The sequence below is a fragment of the Condylura cristata genome, unplaced genomic scaffold (genome assembly GCF_000260355.1).
Source record: "Condylura cristata isolate star-nosed mole 26May11 unplaced genomic scaffold, ConCri1.0 scaffold00029, whole genome shotgun sequence".
Taxonomy (NCBI): domain Eukaryota; kingdom Metazoa; phylum Chordata; class Mammalia; order Eulipotyphla; family Talpidae; genus Condylura; species Condylura cristata.
The window spans coordinates 24,686,925-24,704,273 of record NW_004567130.1 but is presented as its reverse complement, the minus strand read 5'-3'; the positions used below and the strand labels follow the sequence as shown (position 1 = coordinate 24,704,273).

Below are 17,349 nucleotides of genomic sequence, written 5' to 3'. Positions count from 1 at the left end.
TAACCTGATCATTCCTTTGTCCTGTAAGACATCAATAATTTTGTAAGAAATGTTGAAAAGTACAAGCCTCTTAAAGTTAGGGCAACGAGGGAGAATGCTTTGCTGAGATATGTCCCTGCCTAAGATGAAGTCTCCACCACCAGGATTTGTGAGTCAGGGACAGAAACAGCCTGACAACTACTCTGTGCCATCCTTTACACCAAGCTGGGCCTCAGAACTTTTGTGTGCTAAGAACAGACTTTCTAGCAAAATTCCAGTTAGGCGGCTTCAACACTCCCTCTCTTTCCATATGGCCACTCAAGCTTCTCTTCTTTGACAAATGCCCCTATCTATGTTTCTTCTCTGGATGTCTGAGCTTTCTTACATTCTTATTTCCAGATGGTTCTTAGGTTCCTCTCTCCTGACCAAGCCCCTTGCCACCTGCCCCCACAGGTTCAACCTCTTAAGTCTTTTACTTTTTTCTTCACTAACCCCAAGTCTTTCCTAAGGTCACAGCTTCTCTAAAGTCATCCTGTGTATTTTCAGCAACAATCTGCCCATTTGGTTTAGGATGTGGGTCAAACTCCTATCCCCTGATCCACACAATGTTACTTCTAAAAATGTCACCTCCTGTGTTAAACAAATACTTGCCTATCATAAGGTCAAGCTTTAAATCACGCTCTCTTCTTAGTCTGTCATTTGTAGACCTGTTTACTTATTTAAAACTTTCCCTGATTCTCTACTCACGATTCACACCAATAACATGGTATTCAGTTCCCCAACGTGTCAGACTCATAATCGTGGCCTCTGCAAAGTTCGCCTGTCTCTCTGTGACCCAGCCTCCAGCCCTTCACTTCCCCCCACTCTCTTATTTGGCCCAAGACCATGGTCCTTGCACCTGCAGCTGTCTGCCAGTTCCTCCTGGCCGCTTTCCCCGACCGGCCTAATCTCACTTCTGAGCACTGGACTTTCCTCCCTCTCCCTCCCTCTAGCTTTTGGCAAAATTGAACGCTGGATTATAATTCCCTTTGTCTATTTCTATCGTCACAATGCTGAGGACTACTGGAAAAAAAAATCACTGCAGTGCTGTGCAGGTGGAACCAATAGAGAATCGCGCTGAACCCTCAGCACCGCTCACCAATCCTGGACTTCTTTTGAATCAGTCCCAGCTTCTGTAATTATTCCAAACTTACTTCTGCCTTCACTCACAGAATGGAGGCTCCTGGTCTCTTTTGTACCTCACAGCCAGATGCATCCTTCTCTCTTTTCCTCCATGCTCAGCGGGTAAGGCAATTCCCTCTCTCTCAGACTCAAAGCTGGTCACTTGACCAGCTGTAACTGAATTTGCAGGTCATTGCTCCTTCAAAATACCCTTATTTTGATCTAGGGCTCTCCCCTTCTAGTCTCCTCTTAATTGAAAACAAACAAACAAACAAAACAAAAAAAAGCCAAAACTTTAAATCACTCCCATTCAGAGATCCTTCCCTTGATCATGTTGTCCTGTGGCTGGTGCAAAACCTCTTTTCCTTTGAACAAAGCTCCTTGATGATGCAATCTAGAACCTCTGACTTTATTTCCTCACCTGGCATTCACTCCTCAGACTATTGTCTGAGTTCTTAAAATGGGCTCACTGAGGACCTGCTGAATGGTATAAATTAGTTCGACCTGAAACGATCTCACCGTCCAGGCGGGTGTTTCCTGGGGTGTTTCCTTGCTTTAGTACCTGACCCTGGTGACCTGGCTCAAGGTGGAGGCTGAGAATTCGCTCACCTTTTGGTGCTTGTGCTAGAGATAGGCAGGTAGTCCATGACGGCGATGTACACATGCTGCTTGGCATCATCTATCACGCTGTAGATGGCGTCTATGTCAAAGCTTCTATTTTTAGGACAGAAGAGTTTAGGAGAGTTCTGGAAAGACACAAAGAGGAGACTTTTCAAGCATTAATTTTTGTCTTCTGGAATTGTTGTTGCATTTGTTTTACTAGATCTCAATGCTACTAAAGTTTTGCAAACATACTTTCAAGTGTTTTGAGATTAGGCAAAAATTTTTTCTATCCAAGTTGTATCATGAAGGTATACTAGGTCTTCATATTGTCCTTTAAGTCTGTTGGGGAGGGGATTATTATTATTATTATTTTTAAAGATTTATTTATTTGTGCATACAGAACTGGGGTTCAGGTCAGAGGCGCAGGGGCGGTGAGAAGACTCGCCAGAGACAGAGTGGGGAGCAGAACAGGCAGATGGACGAAGTCCACTGCTGAGGGGAGCAGCGGGCGGGTCAGGAGAGGTCTGCCACGCCCTGTGGGTCAGCTCCCTGGCAGGGATTGAACTCGTAAAATGACTGTGGCTAGTTTCAATACAGACAGCAAGTATTTTACCCTAGAAGCATTTTGTTTGAAAGGTGATGTGGAAATGAAAATATTCAAGACACAATCTAATAGTCTTGCTTTATTTTTTCCTAAATATTTCATTGAGTCAAGAAAAGGACTGCTAATTATTAAAAAAAAAAGTTCATACACAATTCTAGGGGAAACACTTGAGTGAGTTATTAAGATACCCCAATTCATCAGGAGAGTAAGGAAAGAAGGATATTATTTTTTCATATTGCTTGAGGTGTTTTTCATTTCACAAAAATATGGCATTTTAGATGCAATTGTTTAGAAAGGGAAATGCATACTTGGAATTTTTCATTATTTTTCTACTGGAAAGGACTAAAACCAGCGTTTCCCCAAGTTCTTGTTTTACTCAGAAACAATATGCTATGACAAGTGTAAGAGAACAAATAAGTTTAATCCCCCAAAGTTGAGTCAACAGCTCCTGAGCTGTGTGAACAGCAGCATTAGGTGCTCAGGATCTCCCACCAGATGGTCTGGAACAGCTTCCCTCACTGTGCTGTGGGAACCTGGCTCAGAGGTTCATGAGCTGGAGTGTTGGGTACCCAACCAAGAAGGAGCTGCTGAAGGCTCTCTCCCCTTCCAGTGTTCCCCCCCAGAAAGCCATCTTTGTAGCTGAGGGGCAAGAAGAGCTGTTTCTTTTGGAATGAAGGTAAACATTCAAGTATTTTAAACAGAAGAAAACCAAAGATTCTTTCCTCAGTACTCATACGTGGATGCCTTCTCCATCTGTCACTGAGATCGGTAGTTTCTGCTGCTGTGTCTCTTCTTTCCTCTTCTTCCTGATTCTGCCATCATTCAGACACTAGTGTCTTTTTCTGGGGTCCTTATGATATCGTCCTAACTCATTTCCTGATCTCGTCTCCTTGATGTTTAAAAACAAACATATGTCACTCAGGACTCCTGATGTCTTGGAAACAGATCAAGCCTGAGGAAGGCACTCACAGTTTTCTAGGAGCTGACACTCCCCTGTTCCTCTGCCTTTGTTGTTTGCTCTGTACCTCACTATCTGTCCCCAGAATTGAAAACAGGTTTTCCCACAACGATTCACTGTGGCCAAATGGCAGAAATGCCTAAATGTTCATCAACTCATCGCTGGATAACGTGGAGGAAGCAGGCAGTGAACACGGGACATGGATGTGTGGGTGAGGCTGAGGGGTACGAGTGGGCAGAGGCAGGCGGATGGGGAAGGTGTGGAGAGGTCAAGTAGTGGGTCGGGAAGGTAGGTGACAAGGGAAAGTGAGCTGGGGTTGTCGGGTTGGGCGAAGTGGTGATTTTCAGCATCAGGATGGCCCGGGAGTTGTGTCCTCACTCCGCCCTGTTGGGTAGGCCTCCTGCCTTCCAGTCTCAATCAAGCACAGCAATTCTGATTTTGTCTTTTTTAGATACTGTGGTTCCTCCAGATTTGTTTCATCAAAGAGTTCAAAAGCTAAGGATGAGTCTGACAACCTTTGTTGCAGGGCACTGAAAATAGTCCTCCCCTACAGGATAATTGTGGCAATCGAATCAGATCACACCATCGTGAGGGGGAAGAGTTCAATTTTATTATTACTGTAAATTAGGGGCAGCATATGATTAGGCAGAGAAGTGGAAACATTTGAATTTTTCAAAGGCTGAGACAAAACCCATCTAGTAAATGTTTACCCAACACAAGATCAGACTGGAACATTCCAACTTAATTAAGGGTCTTTGGTAAAATAAGAGAGGAGAAAGCTGGGAACAGCTCACCGACACAAATGCTTGAGATTTGGTTTCATTCAACTGAAGTTGCAATTTCTTTTCATTATCATAGACTCCATAGAGTCTCTTGGACCAGGTCTGAGGCACTCTGCTCTTGAATTTTAATGAACTATACAGAGCAAATATCCTTTGTAAATCTAAGACGAGGCAGCTGCAGTTGTAGAAGATGACACCGAGTTCTTTCATCTGTGAAATTAAAATTGAAAGTGTCAGTGCCATATGTGTCAGAGAAAAACACACACAAGAATGCAGGAGGAATAGTTTTTCCTAGCAGTGTTAAACAGGAATCTGAAGACACAGTCATATTCTGGCATGTAGAAATGACTAATTATGAAAAATGCTTAAAAATTTTAAGTATGACTTCTGCTGGTCTCTGCACTGAAATTCTTACAGTTCATTTCCCTGAGTTTGCATTTACTTTTCCTATCGTCTTCAGCTTTCTTTCTTTAATAATTAATTAGTGTAGGAATACTTAAATCATGCAGGAATAGAATGGTTGACTTTTGATTGTGTTCAACTGAAAGGTTTAGATCATGGATTCTAAGACTGCCTAGGTAGCAACTTGACAGCTTCCTGGTGGTGACATTTGGCAAAATATTTAATTTGGGTATCTCATTACCTTCTTTCATAAAATGGAGATAATATAGTATTTATTTTATATATTTGTTATGAGGCATATGATTATATGCAAAGGACTTCTAGAACATTGCCAATTGTCTGATAGCCGATTAGATTAGCTGTAAGGCAGCTGGGGAAAGAAACAGTTCCCTTCGAAGTCTGGCCACAGCAAGACACCAGAGGAGCACAGAAATCTGGATTTATGAAACTTTTAAAAAGCCAGAGACCAAAACCAAAAACTGTCCCTAGAGTGGGCATGAAAGTGCCTTGAAGACTGAGGCCTTTGAATTGGCAGAAAGTCATGAGAGCCTCAGAAAGCAAGAAGAAGCCAGAGGAGGCAATTTTCCTACCAGCCATACTTGGCTACAGAACAGCTCCTGCCAGGACAAGCAAATGTTCTCCCCATCCCAAAGGAAGTGTAAAGGTGAGAGTCAGCCCAGAAGGAAATCCAGGATCCCCATAAATATCAGCAACATCCAAGGATGAGCAAAATCCCACTCAGGTTTTCCTGCCCATATCTCGCTCTTTCTGGGCTTCCTTTCATCCTGTCTCAAATACATTTTGCTTCTGCTAAAAAACTTGGCTTTGAGTTCCTCTTATGCCACTAGGCCTGAAATATCCCAAAATGTGAAAACAAGCAAGTATAATCATCAACATTGCACAAGACAAGAGAACTACATCAATATAACTTTGCCACAAAGATACTCTATAGATTATTTGCACAATGCCCTTGATACACAGATGAGGGAAGAACAGCTCACATCGTTACACAAATTACTGGCTCCAAGTTAGAGATCTAGTCAGATTAAGAATTTGAATGCAGGTTTTCTGACTCTTACTCAAATGAATCCAGAAACATTCATGACACTGATTTCATTCGAGTACAAGTATTACTTTGTAAAAATGATATGTAATTTCAAGTTTAGTGAACGAAAGTGACACAGGGAAATTTTGGTCATAAGAGAACAGCACAGATAGGCCTGCTTTATGATCTAAACACCTTCCAGCAGTTGGGATCTTTGATATTGTTACAGATACACTTCCATGAATGGGAAGCACCATTTTCTTGGTACAATTCTAGAATGCCATGAACCGCTCTTCCTGAGTGGAGAAGCGGCTGGGAACGAGGGTCCGAGCCGAGGGACCAGGCACAGCTTCATGACATGGAAGACAAAGGCGCCTGCCTGTTTGCTTCTCCGGCTTTGACTTGCACCTGGGACTAGAAGACACCTGAGGTGAAGACATAATGGAGACCTGAAGAGGGACCCGCGGACTTGTGGGTACGAGGGAGACAGGGAGGATCCAGTCTCCCTCTAGCTCCTGGCAAAAATCACGTACCCATCATCTTGATTTGCACTTTAATTTTGGATTTTGGTCTGTCCTGTCCCAGGTCTCTGGGACCTGGCTAACCCCTTTCGGCTCCTCGCCAGAAGGTACTTTATACTGGGCATGTTTTGCGGCATCAGCGGCCCCTGTTCAGGCTGATGCCGTTTGGCTGGGTATTTGCCTACCAGGGGACAGGTACTGTGTGGGGTTTGATGGGAAGCTTATTTTTAGGGGTGCCCTTTCTCCTTTTCTCTCTCTGTGCACACTGCCTGTGTTCAAAATCTTTTACACCAAGTCTGCTTCTTCTCCCTCTGTGTGGTGGGTGACTGGAATCTTTTGAAAGCGTGTACCCCTTAGAAGTCTGGGGACGCTGGGTATTTCTCATTCATGCACAAATAATATTAAGCTCCTTTCCTAGCCCTTTGCTCTAGTCCCATTCTTTAAGACTCTCTCAGAATTAGGGGAGAGGTCATCCACAGTGTGAGGACTTATCTTTCATGGCCCCCCAAGAATCCCCAACATAACACACCATGAAGTTCTTTCCATGTACCCCCCCCACCAGTCTGGTATTAGATAAAGACCCATTGTGATCACAGAATTAGGTAGGTGCTAGTTATTCAGCTGGCTGAGGGGATTGTTCCTGTTTTTTTCTCTAATGCAAAACTGAAAGCAACGGGCATCCTGGTATGTCTCTCTCTGTGCATGTGGACAGGTTTGCCCGGAATTGGACGGGCCAACACATTAAAGACAATTTAAGTCTAAGAAAGGAGGTGGGCTGGGCCCTGCCTGGTGGTGCAGCGGGTTAAAGCACAGCACTACGAAGCTAAAGCCACTTCTGCATGAGTTCGATCCCAGCCCTGGAGGTGACCCACAGGGCGCCGCAGACCGCTCCTGACTGGCCCACTGCTCCCCTCAGCAGTGTGCTTCGTCCATCTGCCTGTTCTGCTCCCCGCTCTGTCTCTGGTGAAGCCTCTCAACCTTCTGCAACTCTGGCCTGTACCCCAGTTCTCTATGCATAAATAAATAAATCTTTTTTAAAAAATAGTTTTTTAAAAAAGCCATTCATTTCACTGAAAAATTAACCAAGGTACCACAATGTCTGCACATACAGTCAGTGCACATTCCCATTAAAAGGGAACTATATGGGCCCTCCCTGGTGGCTCAGCGGGTTAGGATGCAGCACTTCAGGTTAGCTGCAGCCACATCAGTGCGAGTTTGATCCCCGCCCCGGAGGTGACCCCCAGGGCGCGGCAGACCTCCCCTGACCCGCCCGCTGCTCCCTCAGCAGTGTGCTCCATCAGTCTGTCTGTTCTGCTCCCCGCTCTGTCTCTGGGGAATCCTCTCACTGCCCCTGCACCTCTGGCCTGTACCCCAGCTCTGTATGCATCAATAAATAAATCTTTAAAAAAAAAGTCTGACATTTATACTGAAGGTCAAGGGGAGACAGGCAGGAGTGGAGGTGTCTGACTAGACTGTGACTGGGGAGTCACGTTTGTGGTGTGGAGCTGGAGGGCAGGATGAAGGAACTGGGGCAGAGCATTCAGGGCCAAAACTTGGCTTAAGGACAGGCAGAGCATTACTTCTATGTCTCCTGAAGTAAAAGAATCCTCCCAAAATGGCGCTGTCTGCTAACTGAAGACAAGGACCCAGCCTGCAGGAGCTTGGCTGACAGGCTCCCAGGAATATGCAACTATTCATCTGACCCTCATGCTTTTGTGTCTATTCCAAGTTTGAAACAACACCTTGACTTCAGACTTCTAACCTCCAGACTGTGAACAACAAATTCTAGCTCTTCAAAAATATATATTTATTTATGCATCCAGAACTGGGGTACAGGCTAGAGGTGCAGGGATGAGAGGCTTCACCAGAGACAGAGCGGGGAGCAGGACAGGCAGATCGACGAAGTCCACTGCTGAGGGGAGCAGTGGGTGGGTCAGGAGGGGTCTGCTGTGCCCTGTGGGTCACTCCCCAGCCAGAGGTTGAACTTGTACTACAGTGGGCAATAGCTTCATTATATTGCACTTTAACCTGTTGTGCCACCAGAGAGGGCCCCTCTTTATTATTATTTTTTTAAGACTTTACATGAAGGTTGATTTTCTTTCAAAATTGTATTATCTTGCATTGAGGTGGTGTTAGGATACAACACAACATATATATGAGCACTATAGGCTGATAACTCTTCAGATATACGTTACCACATCACACCCACCACCAATGTATTCATAGTCTTCTAACATAATCAATGGGGCTCCCTGCTTTACTTCCCACACCACCTCCCTTTCTGATAACCCTATTTCTCTAGTCAGCTTTCTAGGGCTTATTTTAGCATGGTTTTATCTGTTCCTTTGTTTTGTTTCTTTATATACCACTTCTGAATGAAATTATCTAGGTTTCATCTTTAGCTCTTTGCTGAGTATAATCCCCTCCAACTTCATCTACGTGATCATAAATGGCAGTGAGACCTGGCATTTTCCGGTCACGAAATGTCGTGGTTGTGCAGAGGTATAGGAAGAGGTGATGCAGGCACCGTCAGAGCACACCCTCTGGCCATCCCTCTCTCGTACCTTGCTTCACTCTCTCTGCCGACTTTAGTGATTATGATCTCTTCTACAAGTAGTATACACTTAGAGGCGAGATTCTAAATCCCTAGCAAGGGTGATTAGAATCAATTTGGAAACTGATGATTTCTTACTTGAGACAAAGAACACTGTACAATCTACGTGGAGAATCAGAGCTGCCACAGCACAGGGGGAAGACCCATCGCTCTGCGGGTTTATATCCTGGATGGTTGCAAGTCAGACATGTCCAGATGACACAGACAGCTGTTCAAAGTCATTAAGGGAGACTGTCATCTCTATGCCTCAACTACTAGTGCTTGTCTATCAAGAAATACATATTTGGCATGATTTAACTAGATGTGTATATCATGTTGATCAACATTATGTGTCGTATAAAGTGCTCACATAGGTATGAACTTGGTCAATAAGATGAAGACAACAAACAAGTCCAATTCTCCAGTGAACTTTGTGCAAAATTAAATTTCCAATTAAAATTTTTGAAGATTGGCATTGCTGAATGAAAGCAGAGGACATACTAGAAGCAGGAACATTTGGTTTTTATTTTTTCAATAGAAAGAAGCATTTCACTCTCATCTGAATGAACTGGATGCTTTTGTTGAGCGTTGTCATTGCGAAAGTGCCTTTCATTGTTGCATACCATCAATCATTTTCCCCTGGCAGGGCACTAATGTATCGTTTGAAAAGCCTTCTACAATGACTACCTCCATTACCTGGGAAGCAGGTCAATACGATTATTGTTAGTTTGTAATTGAGGAAGCAAAAATGTAAAGAATTCTGTGTTGCCCCAAGTCCAGTGACTGTACTTGTTTTCTGAGCTTAGTTATTTCTTTTTCTAGGTCCAGAGGAAACTTTAGTGTATTCAAATATTTTCACAGAGACGAGACTGTCACAATTAATTAAACAGAATATTACTGTTTTGCTTCTTTTCTGGCATCAAGATTGTGGTACTCAAAAGCTCGCAGGAACTTTGCTCTGCCTCCCTTAAAATAATAAACCTTGAAAATATGTCGCTGCTAAATTAGAAAGAGTAAACAACTTAAGTCCTATTGGACTCATAAAGCATATGTATATAATATGTACTTTTTTTGTTAGAAATCTATGTGGAAAAGAAAGGGATGGAAACACGGCACTAACCTCCAGGTTGGCAAGGTGAATTAGGAGTCACAGGGTCACTCATTTATGGTCTATATATCCCTGTCTAGACAAAGAAATAAAAATCTAATAAATGCCAAAAAAGAATCCTGTTGGTAGTAATCAACATTATCCCGAGACAGCAAAATTCCCAGGATCAGGATAAGACAGGACTCAAATATGGGACTTTGCTATGCTCATGGGTTGGTAAACAAGAAGTTAAACAGGCCTGGTGACCTATTGCCATACGTCCCTTGCTCCATTGTTTTAATTACTAAGTTTTCCCTGCTCTGTGCCTTCTTGGGCTCTCTCTTTATAATTTATTGATTGGCTATTGCAGAAGAAGGAAGTAGACTGATCACACGAGTCAAACTGCAGCGACAGGCATACAGTCCCAGGAGATGGTCACAAGCCCGACTTGAGTTGCAGCTCATCAGTGCCCACAAATAGCAACGGTTCGCACTCAGATGGACGAATGGACTTTGACCAAGTCTACTCTTCTTCTTTCTCAGCCAATAAAGTTTATTCTCTTGTTCTTTACCTCCAGGCCTAAAAAATATATTGTAAAATAGCTGTGAATAAGCTATTTAGAGGTAGCTTTCTAGAGGTAATTTATTTGCCAACATCAAGGGTGATGTAGGCAAAGTCTGAGGTATTTTAGTTAGTCAATTTAGAAGACTGTATATATGCCGATAGAGTGACCATAAAGGTCATTATCTTGAGAGAGAGAAAGAGAGAGGTTTTGGATAAAGGAGGTAAAAAGCTCATTACCCAGACATTCTATGATGTATCTGAAAACAGAAAAAAGAAGTTTATGTGTGACTATAGAAAGTATAGACAAGTCATCTGCTTTGGGAAGTAAAATTTTCCACAACCCTACCTATGTCAAAATCTTAGGTGAATATGGGAAATGTAGTGAGAAGACTAATTTTGTAAGTAAAAAATGTCTATACTTTATGCAAGTCATATACATCCTATCAAATTTTCCATGAGTTTTAGAAATTTAGCATCATTCTTGAGACATGCTGCTTTACAAATTCACTGATGTCTTCAATCGTGGAGCCATGTCAATGATTAGATCATGGGTAATTCAGTTGAAAATGAATTTCATGGAAGAGAAAGACAGAGGAGAGGGAAAGAGACAGATCAGAAGAGAAATACTTGAACCCAACATTTAAATGCATTTGTCTGTTTCTCTCTGGAGAAACAACTCAAACACTCCAGAAATGCCAAACAAATCTAAATAGAGGAGTTTATTTTAGGTGAGGATAGAAAGGTACTTCCCCCACCTCGTTACTCCTCAGGACTCTTCAAAACCTTCATTACCCTTGTCTTGAGAAGTTCTGACTAAGGTATCTCACGTAAGTCCCAAATTTCTCCCACAACTTAGCACTTCTAAACTTGGCTTACACAAGATCAATTCACAAGTATTTATATGTTGACGTGTTAATCTTTGACGACACTTTTCTTTGTTGGATTTTGTACTGCTCTCAATAAAATTCAAATTATATTTATATCCTCCCACAGACCAAATGACTGGCTGTTTTCACTTGCTAGTATCAACCCAGCCTTAGTAGAAAAATCATCATCCTACAAAGGGATTTTCCATAAGAGGAATAAAAACCAGAGGGAACGGCATACACTATGGGGGAAAGATCTTTCTTAGTCGAAATAGCTTCCTCCCTCTTCCTCTTTTTATTCTTCTCTTACATTCTGTTCACAGAGGCAAAATGTTTTTGAGAGGGAACAAGAACAGGACTTGGCATCTTATTTAGATAAGATAAACACAAGATCATGGTCTGAGCCATATACACCAGTAGGCAACAATATTTCTAAGGCAAACTGCTTTCGCTTTCTTGAGACATCAATTTCTTTATGCAAGAGGCTATCTCTTGGCAGTAAAAGTTATGTGTTATGGTGGGAAATTATTCCATCTTTTTTACACCTTGCATCTGATACGCAAGTTGTGCTTGGTCTTAAAGAAAACAAATGCCTGCCAGCAGCCAGGTGGAAAAGAAACATAGACTATGCATAAAATGATTTTTCAAATTTTTAGGATTATAAACACTTGGAAACCAAGGAGAATACTTTGAGTCCTTGCCTGGATACAATCGTAAGAACTTAGGAAAAGATTACAGTTAATGTTACTCTAAAATATACTCCTGACCCTAAGTCTGGATGGGATATTGACTACTACCAGGATTTTCTCTTTGACAGAGAGGCAGTGTTAAATGCCTCACCTCCCCACAAATTTCAAAATCTGTTAAAAGTGTAGAATATGTCAGGACGAACACTGATTTATCTAACGCATGCTTCTCTACCTCTTCAGTTACTAAAGGTTCCTTGAAATCCTTCCGCATTTCTTTTCCCAATGGAGAGAGAAAATTCGATAAAATTTTCTTTTTAAAAATCTTTTTTATGGAAGAACTAGGGTGAGGCCAGAGACATAGGGGGTTGAGAGGATTCACCAGAGACAGAATGGGGAGCCGAACTGGCAGATGGACTGTTAAGGGTGGTCGCTAGGGGCCAGTACACCGATATGGGGAGCAGCGGGCGAGAGAAGAAATTTCAAGTTTTTGTTTTAGACTAAATGAATACATGTTGCTGAGAAGATAGTTTGCTAACTAGCAACATATCAAAAATAATGAGAAAAGAATCATTTTGAGGTTACAGCTAGTCAGAGAGCAGGTGACAGAAAGGGTTGCTCAAAGCAGTTTTGGGAAAACGAGCTCTTTTCCCACGTGCAAAGATCAATGAAAAGTAGAATGCATACAGCAAATTCTTATTAAAAGGTAAGATTGTAACTGGAATGGAACTACACTATACTTTTCAATGTAGCAAGAGGATTTTTAGGAACTCATTTCTTTCTTTAAAGATTTATTTATACATTACAGAATTGGGGTACAGGCCAGAAGAAATTTGGCCACAGGTGCAGGGGTGGTGAGAGGCTTCACCAGAGACAGACCTGGGAGCAGAACAGGCTGACTGATGAAGTCCACTACTGAGAGGAGCAGTGGGGGAGTCAGGAGAGGTCTGCCGCGCCATGTGGTCACCTCTGGGTGGGGATCGAACTCATGCTGAAGTGGCTTAAGCTTCTTAGTGCTGTGCTTCAACCCACTGCGCCACCAGGGAGGGCCCAGGAGCTCATTTTTAACCTATTTGTATGTACCAAGTCATTTTCAGCACCACGGAGAAAACAAGCAAGCTAAAAATAAGCTATCTGCTCATTAAAGCAAGAACTGCTGCTAAATATCTACTTGAAAATTGCATCTGTGGCTGGTTTGACCTGTTATATCATATACGCATTTAAAAATTAAAAAGCAGCACGGAGTTTATTTGTAATCATTTTAAATTAATGAAGCTTTAGAGAATGAACTTCTGGACCTATTATAAAGTTAAAGATGAGAGAAGGGAAGAGGTTCTAATGAATTTAGGTCCACAGCATAAGTAATAAAACATTTCAAACTAGTCCAGATGGATGGGAGTATTTAATTCCCTCATAAACTATGCAAATTAATACTAGAAGGACTGCTCTAATAAACCATGACTCCCGTTTTTAGCTAACCAAGCTCCAAATAAACAGGAAACACTTCCAATTAAATGCTTTTAAATTACAATAGGTCAACCTAATTGGTTTCCTCTTTTCAGAATGAAAACTCATGAGAATCTCATAATTTTCCACAATATCTGTGACTAAGTATTCCTCTTTCCAGACCAGGCCACTGCTGCTGGCTTCAGTTTTCTAATTGATCATGAGGCCCCAAGATGAAAGGCTCCAATGAAAGGTATTTCCCAATAATCCTTTATCACTGCTGAGCCAAGGAGAACCGGGCTGCTCCCTGGGGCCTCACAAATATTCCGAGGGATCTACAAACCAGTACAGAAGATGTGACAGAGACCAACAGGAGAGTCAAGTGTAAATGACATGTTTTGACACTGGGGACTCAATGGAATCTAACTTCCGGGCCCTTTATCACCCGTCTTCTACGTACTTCTAGAAATAGCTGTTAAATAACTGTATCTACATTAAATGGATAAAATGGGGACAAATGCACCCTAAGCTCTCCTGGATGCTGACAAAGCTTTCAGGGTGATAGTGTCTCCAATTTCTAGAACCAATTCTTCACCCAGCCTCTAACCTGAAGTGCTTTGTGACTGGCTGTGTCATATGGATTTGCTGTAGCTCCCCAACTATTCTAGCTTTGTGAAAATGTTACCTGCATCCTGCCTAGCCCATGCTCCACTCTCTCAGATCTAGCTCTCGTCAGAGTAGAACCCCTTGCATCAACCTCAGTACAGCCGGGATCTTAGTTGAAGGTGACACCTCACTGGCTGTTGCTCTTTTCTGTGAGGCTCATTACCCTGTCGTGAAGAAAATAAACCTAGTAAAATAGGAATTGTTTTTCATGAAGTCATTTTAGGTCCATCCTTTACTTCTCAGATACTTTCCAATTACTAATCTTGTGCTGGATTTCCCAGACACTTTTTTTTTTTTTTTAAAGATTTACGTATTGATGCATACAGAACTGGGGTACAGGCCAGAGGTGCAGGGGCAGTGAGAGGCTTCACCAGAGACAGAGCGGGGAGCAGAACAGGCTGACTGATGAAGTGCACTGCTGAGGGGAGCAGTGGGCGGGTCAGGAGAGGTCTGCCGCACCCTGTGGTCACCTCCGGGGCAGGCGGGGATCAAACTCATGCTGAAGTGGCTTTAGCATCTCATGGCTGTGCTTTAACCCATTGCACCACCAGGGTGGTCAGCATGAGTTGATCCCCGCCAGCCCAGGAGGTGACCCACGGGGCGTGGCAGACCTCTGCTGACCCGCCCGCTGCTCCCCTCAGCAGTGTACCTACTCGATCTGTCTGTTCTGCTCCCCACTCTGTCTCTGGTGAATCCGCTCATCACCCCTGCACCTCTGGCTTGTACCCCAGTTCTCTATGCATAAATAAATAAAAATCTTTAAAAATAAAAGGAAACTTACAGAGGTTCCCCAGGTAAGTTTTCCAAAATGGTGTCCTATAAAATAGCTGACATTTTTAAAATGCTGAGATTACCATGTGTATCATACACGTCTATTCTGTATCATACACATGACACATGTATATGTACATGTAACCTTCAAGGTTGTTCCTCCTTTGCTGTGCACCTCTTGACTACACATCATTGTCTCTGAGATGGCTCTTAGCTCCCAAATTCTCAAATATACTAAGAAGGGACAGTGGAAGTTTCATTTTATTTTAGCTTAATGAATAAGGAAAATCACGAAGGGAACGTTGAATATAACACAATGCTCATTAACTCTATCCTTGAGTCAAGGGGTCGTCTTTAAACCTAGCTGAGATTTTCCTTAATTGGGGCTACTGGTTATAAACTATAGTGTTTTGTTTTACTATCGGTTAAGCAATTTATTAAAACATCATTACTTGTTAAATATTTTTAAGTTCATCAAAGAGGAATCTAATTCCCAAGCTTCCTTCGATTGCAGCACCCTGAATGTCTCAGTAATTGTTCCACAGCACTCCAAAACTAAAGAAACACGTAAGAGTGGCTCATCATGATGTAATTAGGTCTAAGTGGCTTCAGCTGACTATTCCCTATCAACTTAGTAGCTGTTTTAACCTGTAAACATAAACTAAAAGGAAAAAAGTAGGATCTGCATGGATGAATGGGGGTGCATGCCAGATCAGCACAGCTTCTTGTTTCTGAAAACACTGGCCACCACTGCACTTCTGTTTCCTGAATGTTTTTGCTCAATATCGCAGCGACTGCTGAAAAGTTAACTTTACAAAACCGTGAAAATTATGAACCACTGTGAGATAGTAGCTTCGGTGGTGACCAGACCAATAGACTTTTCTGTTTCTCTTGAAATTTTAAAATCTCCTGTAGCACCTCTGTGAATTTGCTATAGCATCTGGGGGTGCCTGAGTACACACGTCTAAGTTATAACTATTAACTCTGGTAAGTTATGATCCAAAGCATTTTTTAAACTTGAAGTTTAAACTCCTTACTCTCTGGGATAGCACTTACATCCCACTGCACTGTCAAAAAAATGAAAAAGCAAGATTGTTAGGAAAGAGTGGAACTGATAAGGAACAGGAAGTATTCACTCAAATATTTATTTTTCATATAACACAGGAGAAACGAATTCTTCAGATGAAAGATAACCCACATCTGACTCAAGAGTGACCACAGGAACTTCCTGCTAAGTCCAAGCTCTCTCTCAATTCCACTTATTCTTCTCCACACTAGCAAAGTAGCAGATTTCAACAAAATAGCTTCATGGACTTACTCAGTTAGTGGGCGAAACAATGATTGAAGACACGACATTGGCACCTGAATGAGGTGGTCTGAATTTAGGTCCGGGAACTTACATTTGGGTTAGCATATTCCAAACACAAATGGCACTCTGTCCTTACTGGACTCAAAGTAGCCCAGCCTGGCATTGCCACCGTAGTGGGCAAAGAGCCACTTACCGAGGTCAATGGATACCTATTACACTATTTAAAAAGTGCATAAGGGAGAAAAAGAGTAAGAGCTGTGGTCAATACACCAAGCTGGAAACTTCTGAAATGGAATAAGGAATGTATTATTATTCAGGACAACCAGACCAGGATTATTAATAAAACAAACTGTGAATACTGCATGTTCCTTTGTCATTTTGATTTGGGGGTAGGAGGGCAAACAATTAATTTTAGCTTTATTTTTTAGATCTCCATACACAAGGCTGTTTATTTTCAGACAAGACAAGAACGATGATGAGACAGCTCCACGGGCTTGCCTGCGGCAGAGATACTATAGAAGGAAAGATATTTGAGAGAGGATCAATCTTCTGGTACCCTTAAGGGCCTCTTACCTATCCTGACTAGAGTTTTAATGGGTCTCTCTTTTCATTTTCTAACTGACTGTATTCTTGAAATGACATGAAAAGGATATGCCTCTCTGCTTCTTTTGAAGAATGAAATTTTAAATTTAACTCGAGATTCTTCAGAATTCAGAGATTGCTGTTAATGGCTAGTGTTTATTTTACCCCATGAACAACGTTCACTTGTCTGTTCTATCAGTGTTCTCCTCTGGCTTGTGACTTCTGGAGTTAGCCTGGAAATTAGTTAGACCTTGTGTGAGCCTAAGAATAAACTGATCTTGAATAAGACCCTAGAATGTGTCCCAGTAAGTCAGTGTCTGTAATTTTAGGGAATTTGGGCTGTGAAGGAGCTCTTTGACATCGTTTTGGGTTGGATTTCATACCAGATAGAGCAAGTTCCCAGAATCTACTTTCTAGATCTTTGAGCTATTACTATACCTATGGTGTATTGGTATAAGTCTGAGTCAGTGACTTAGTTAAAAAAAAAAAAAAGTGGGGTGCAGGCAAATGAGTATTGCATAAAGCAAGAAATTTGGGTTCTACTATTAACTCTGATGCTAACTTATTCAGTAATTCAAGGCTATTTTTCAACTAGACTCTTAGAAAACCAATTTTCTGATCTATAAAATAAAGTATCTGTGTATCTCAACAGTATTGCTGTGAGTTTTAAATAAATCACCGTTCCTGGGAAATTTCTAAAATGTAGAAAGAAGAAAACTATGAA

The 17,349-nt window shown here is 42.0% G+C and overlaps 1 protein-coding gene across 2 annotated transcripts in view; it reads right to left on the bottom strand.

Annotated features, from left to right (window-relative positions):
• PLD5 (phospholipase D family, member 5) overlaps window positions 1-17,349 on the bottom strand; it is a 163,787-nt gene that overhangs the window by 9,753 nt on the left and 136,685 nt on the right. For both annotated transcript variants that reach the window (XM_004691049.2, XM_004691050.2), the window contains exons 6-7: window positions 4,100-4,297; window positions 1,750-1,886 (exon numbers count right to left, since the gene is read on the bottom strand). In XM_004691049.2, the coding sequence (XP_004691106.1) occupies window positions 1,750-1,886; window positions 4,100-4,297 (335 nt within the window). The remainder of the gene's footprint in view (window positions 1-1,749; window positions 1,887-4,099; window positions 4,298-17,349) is intronic.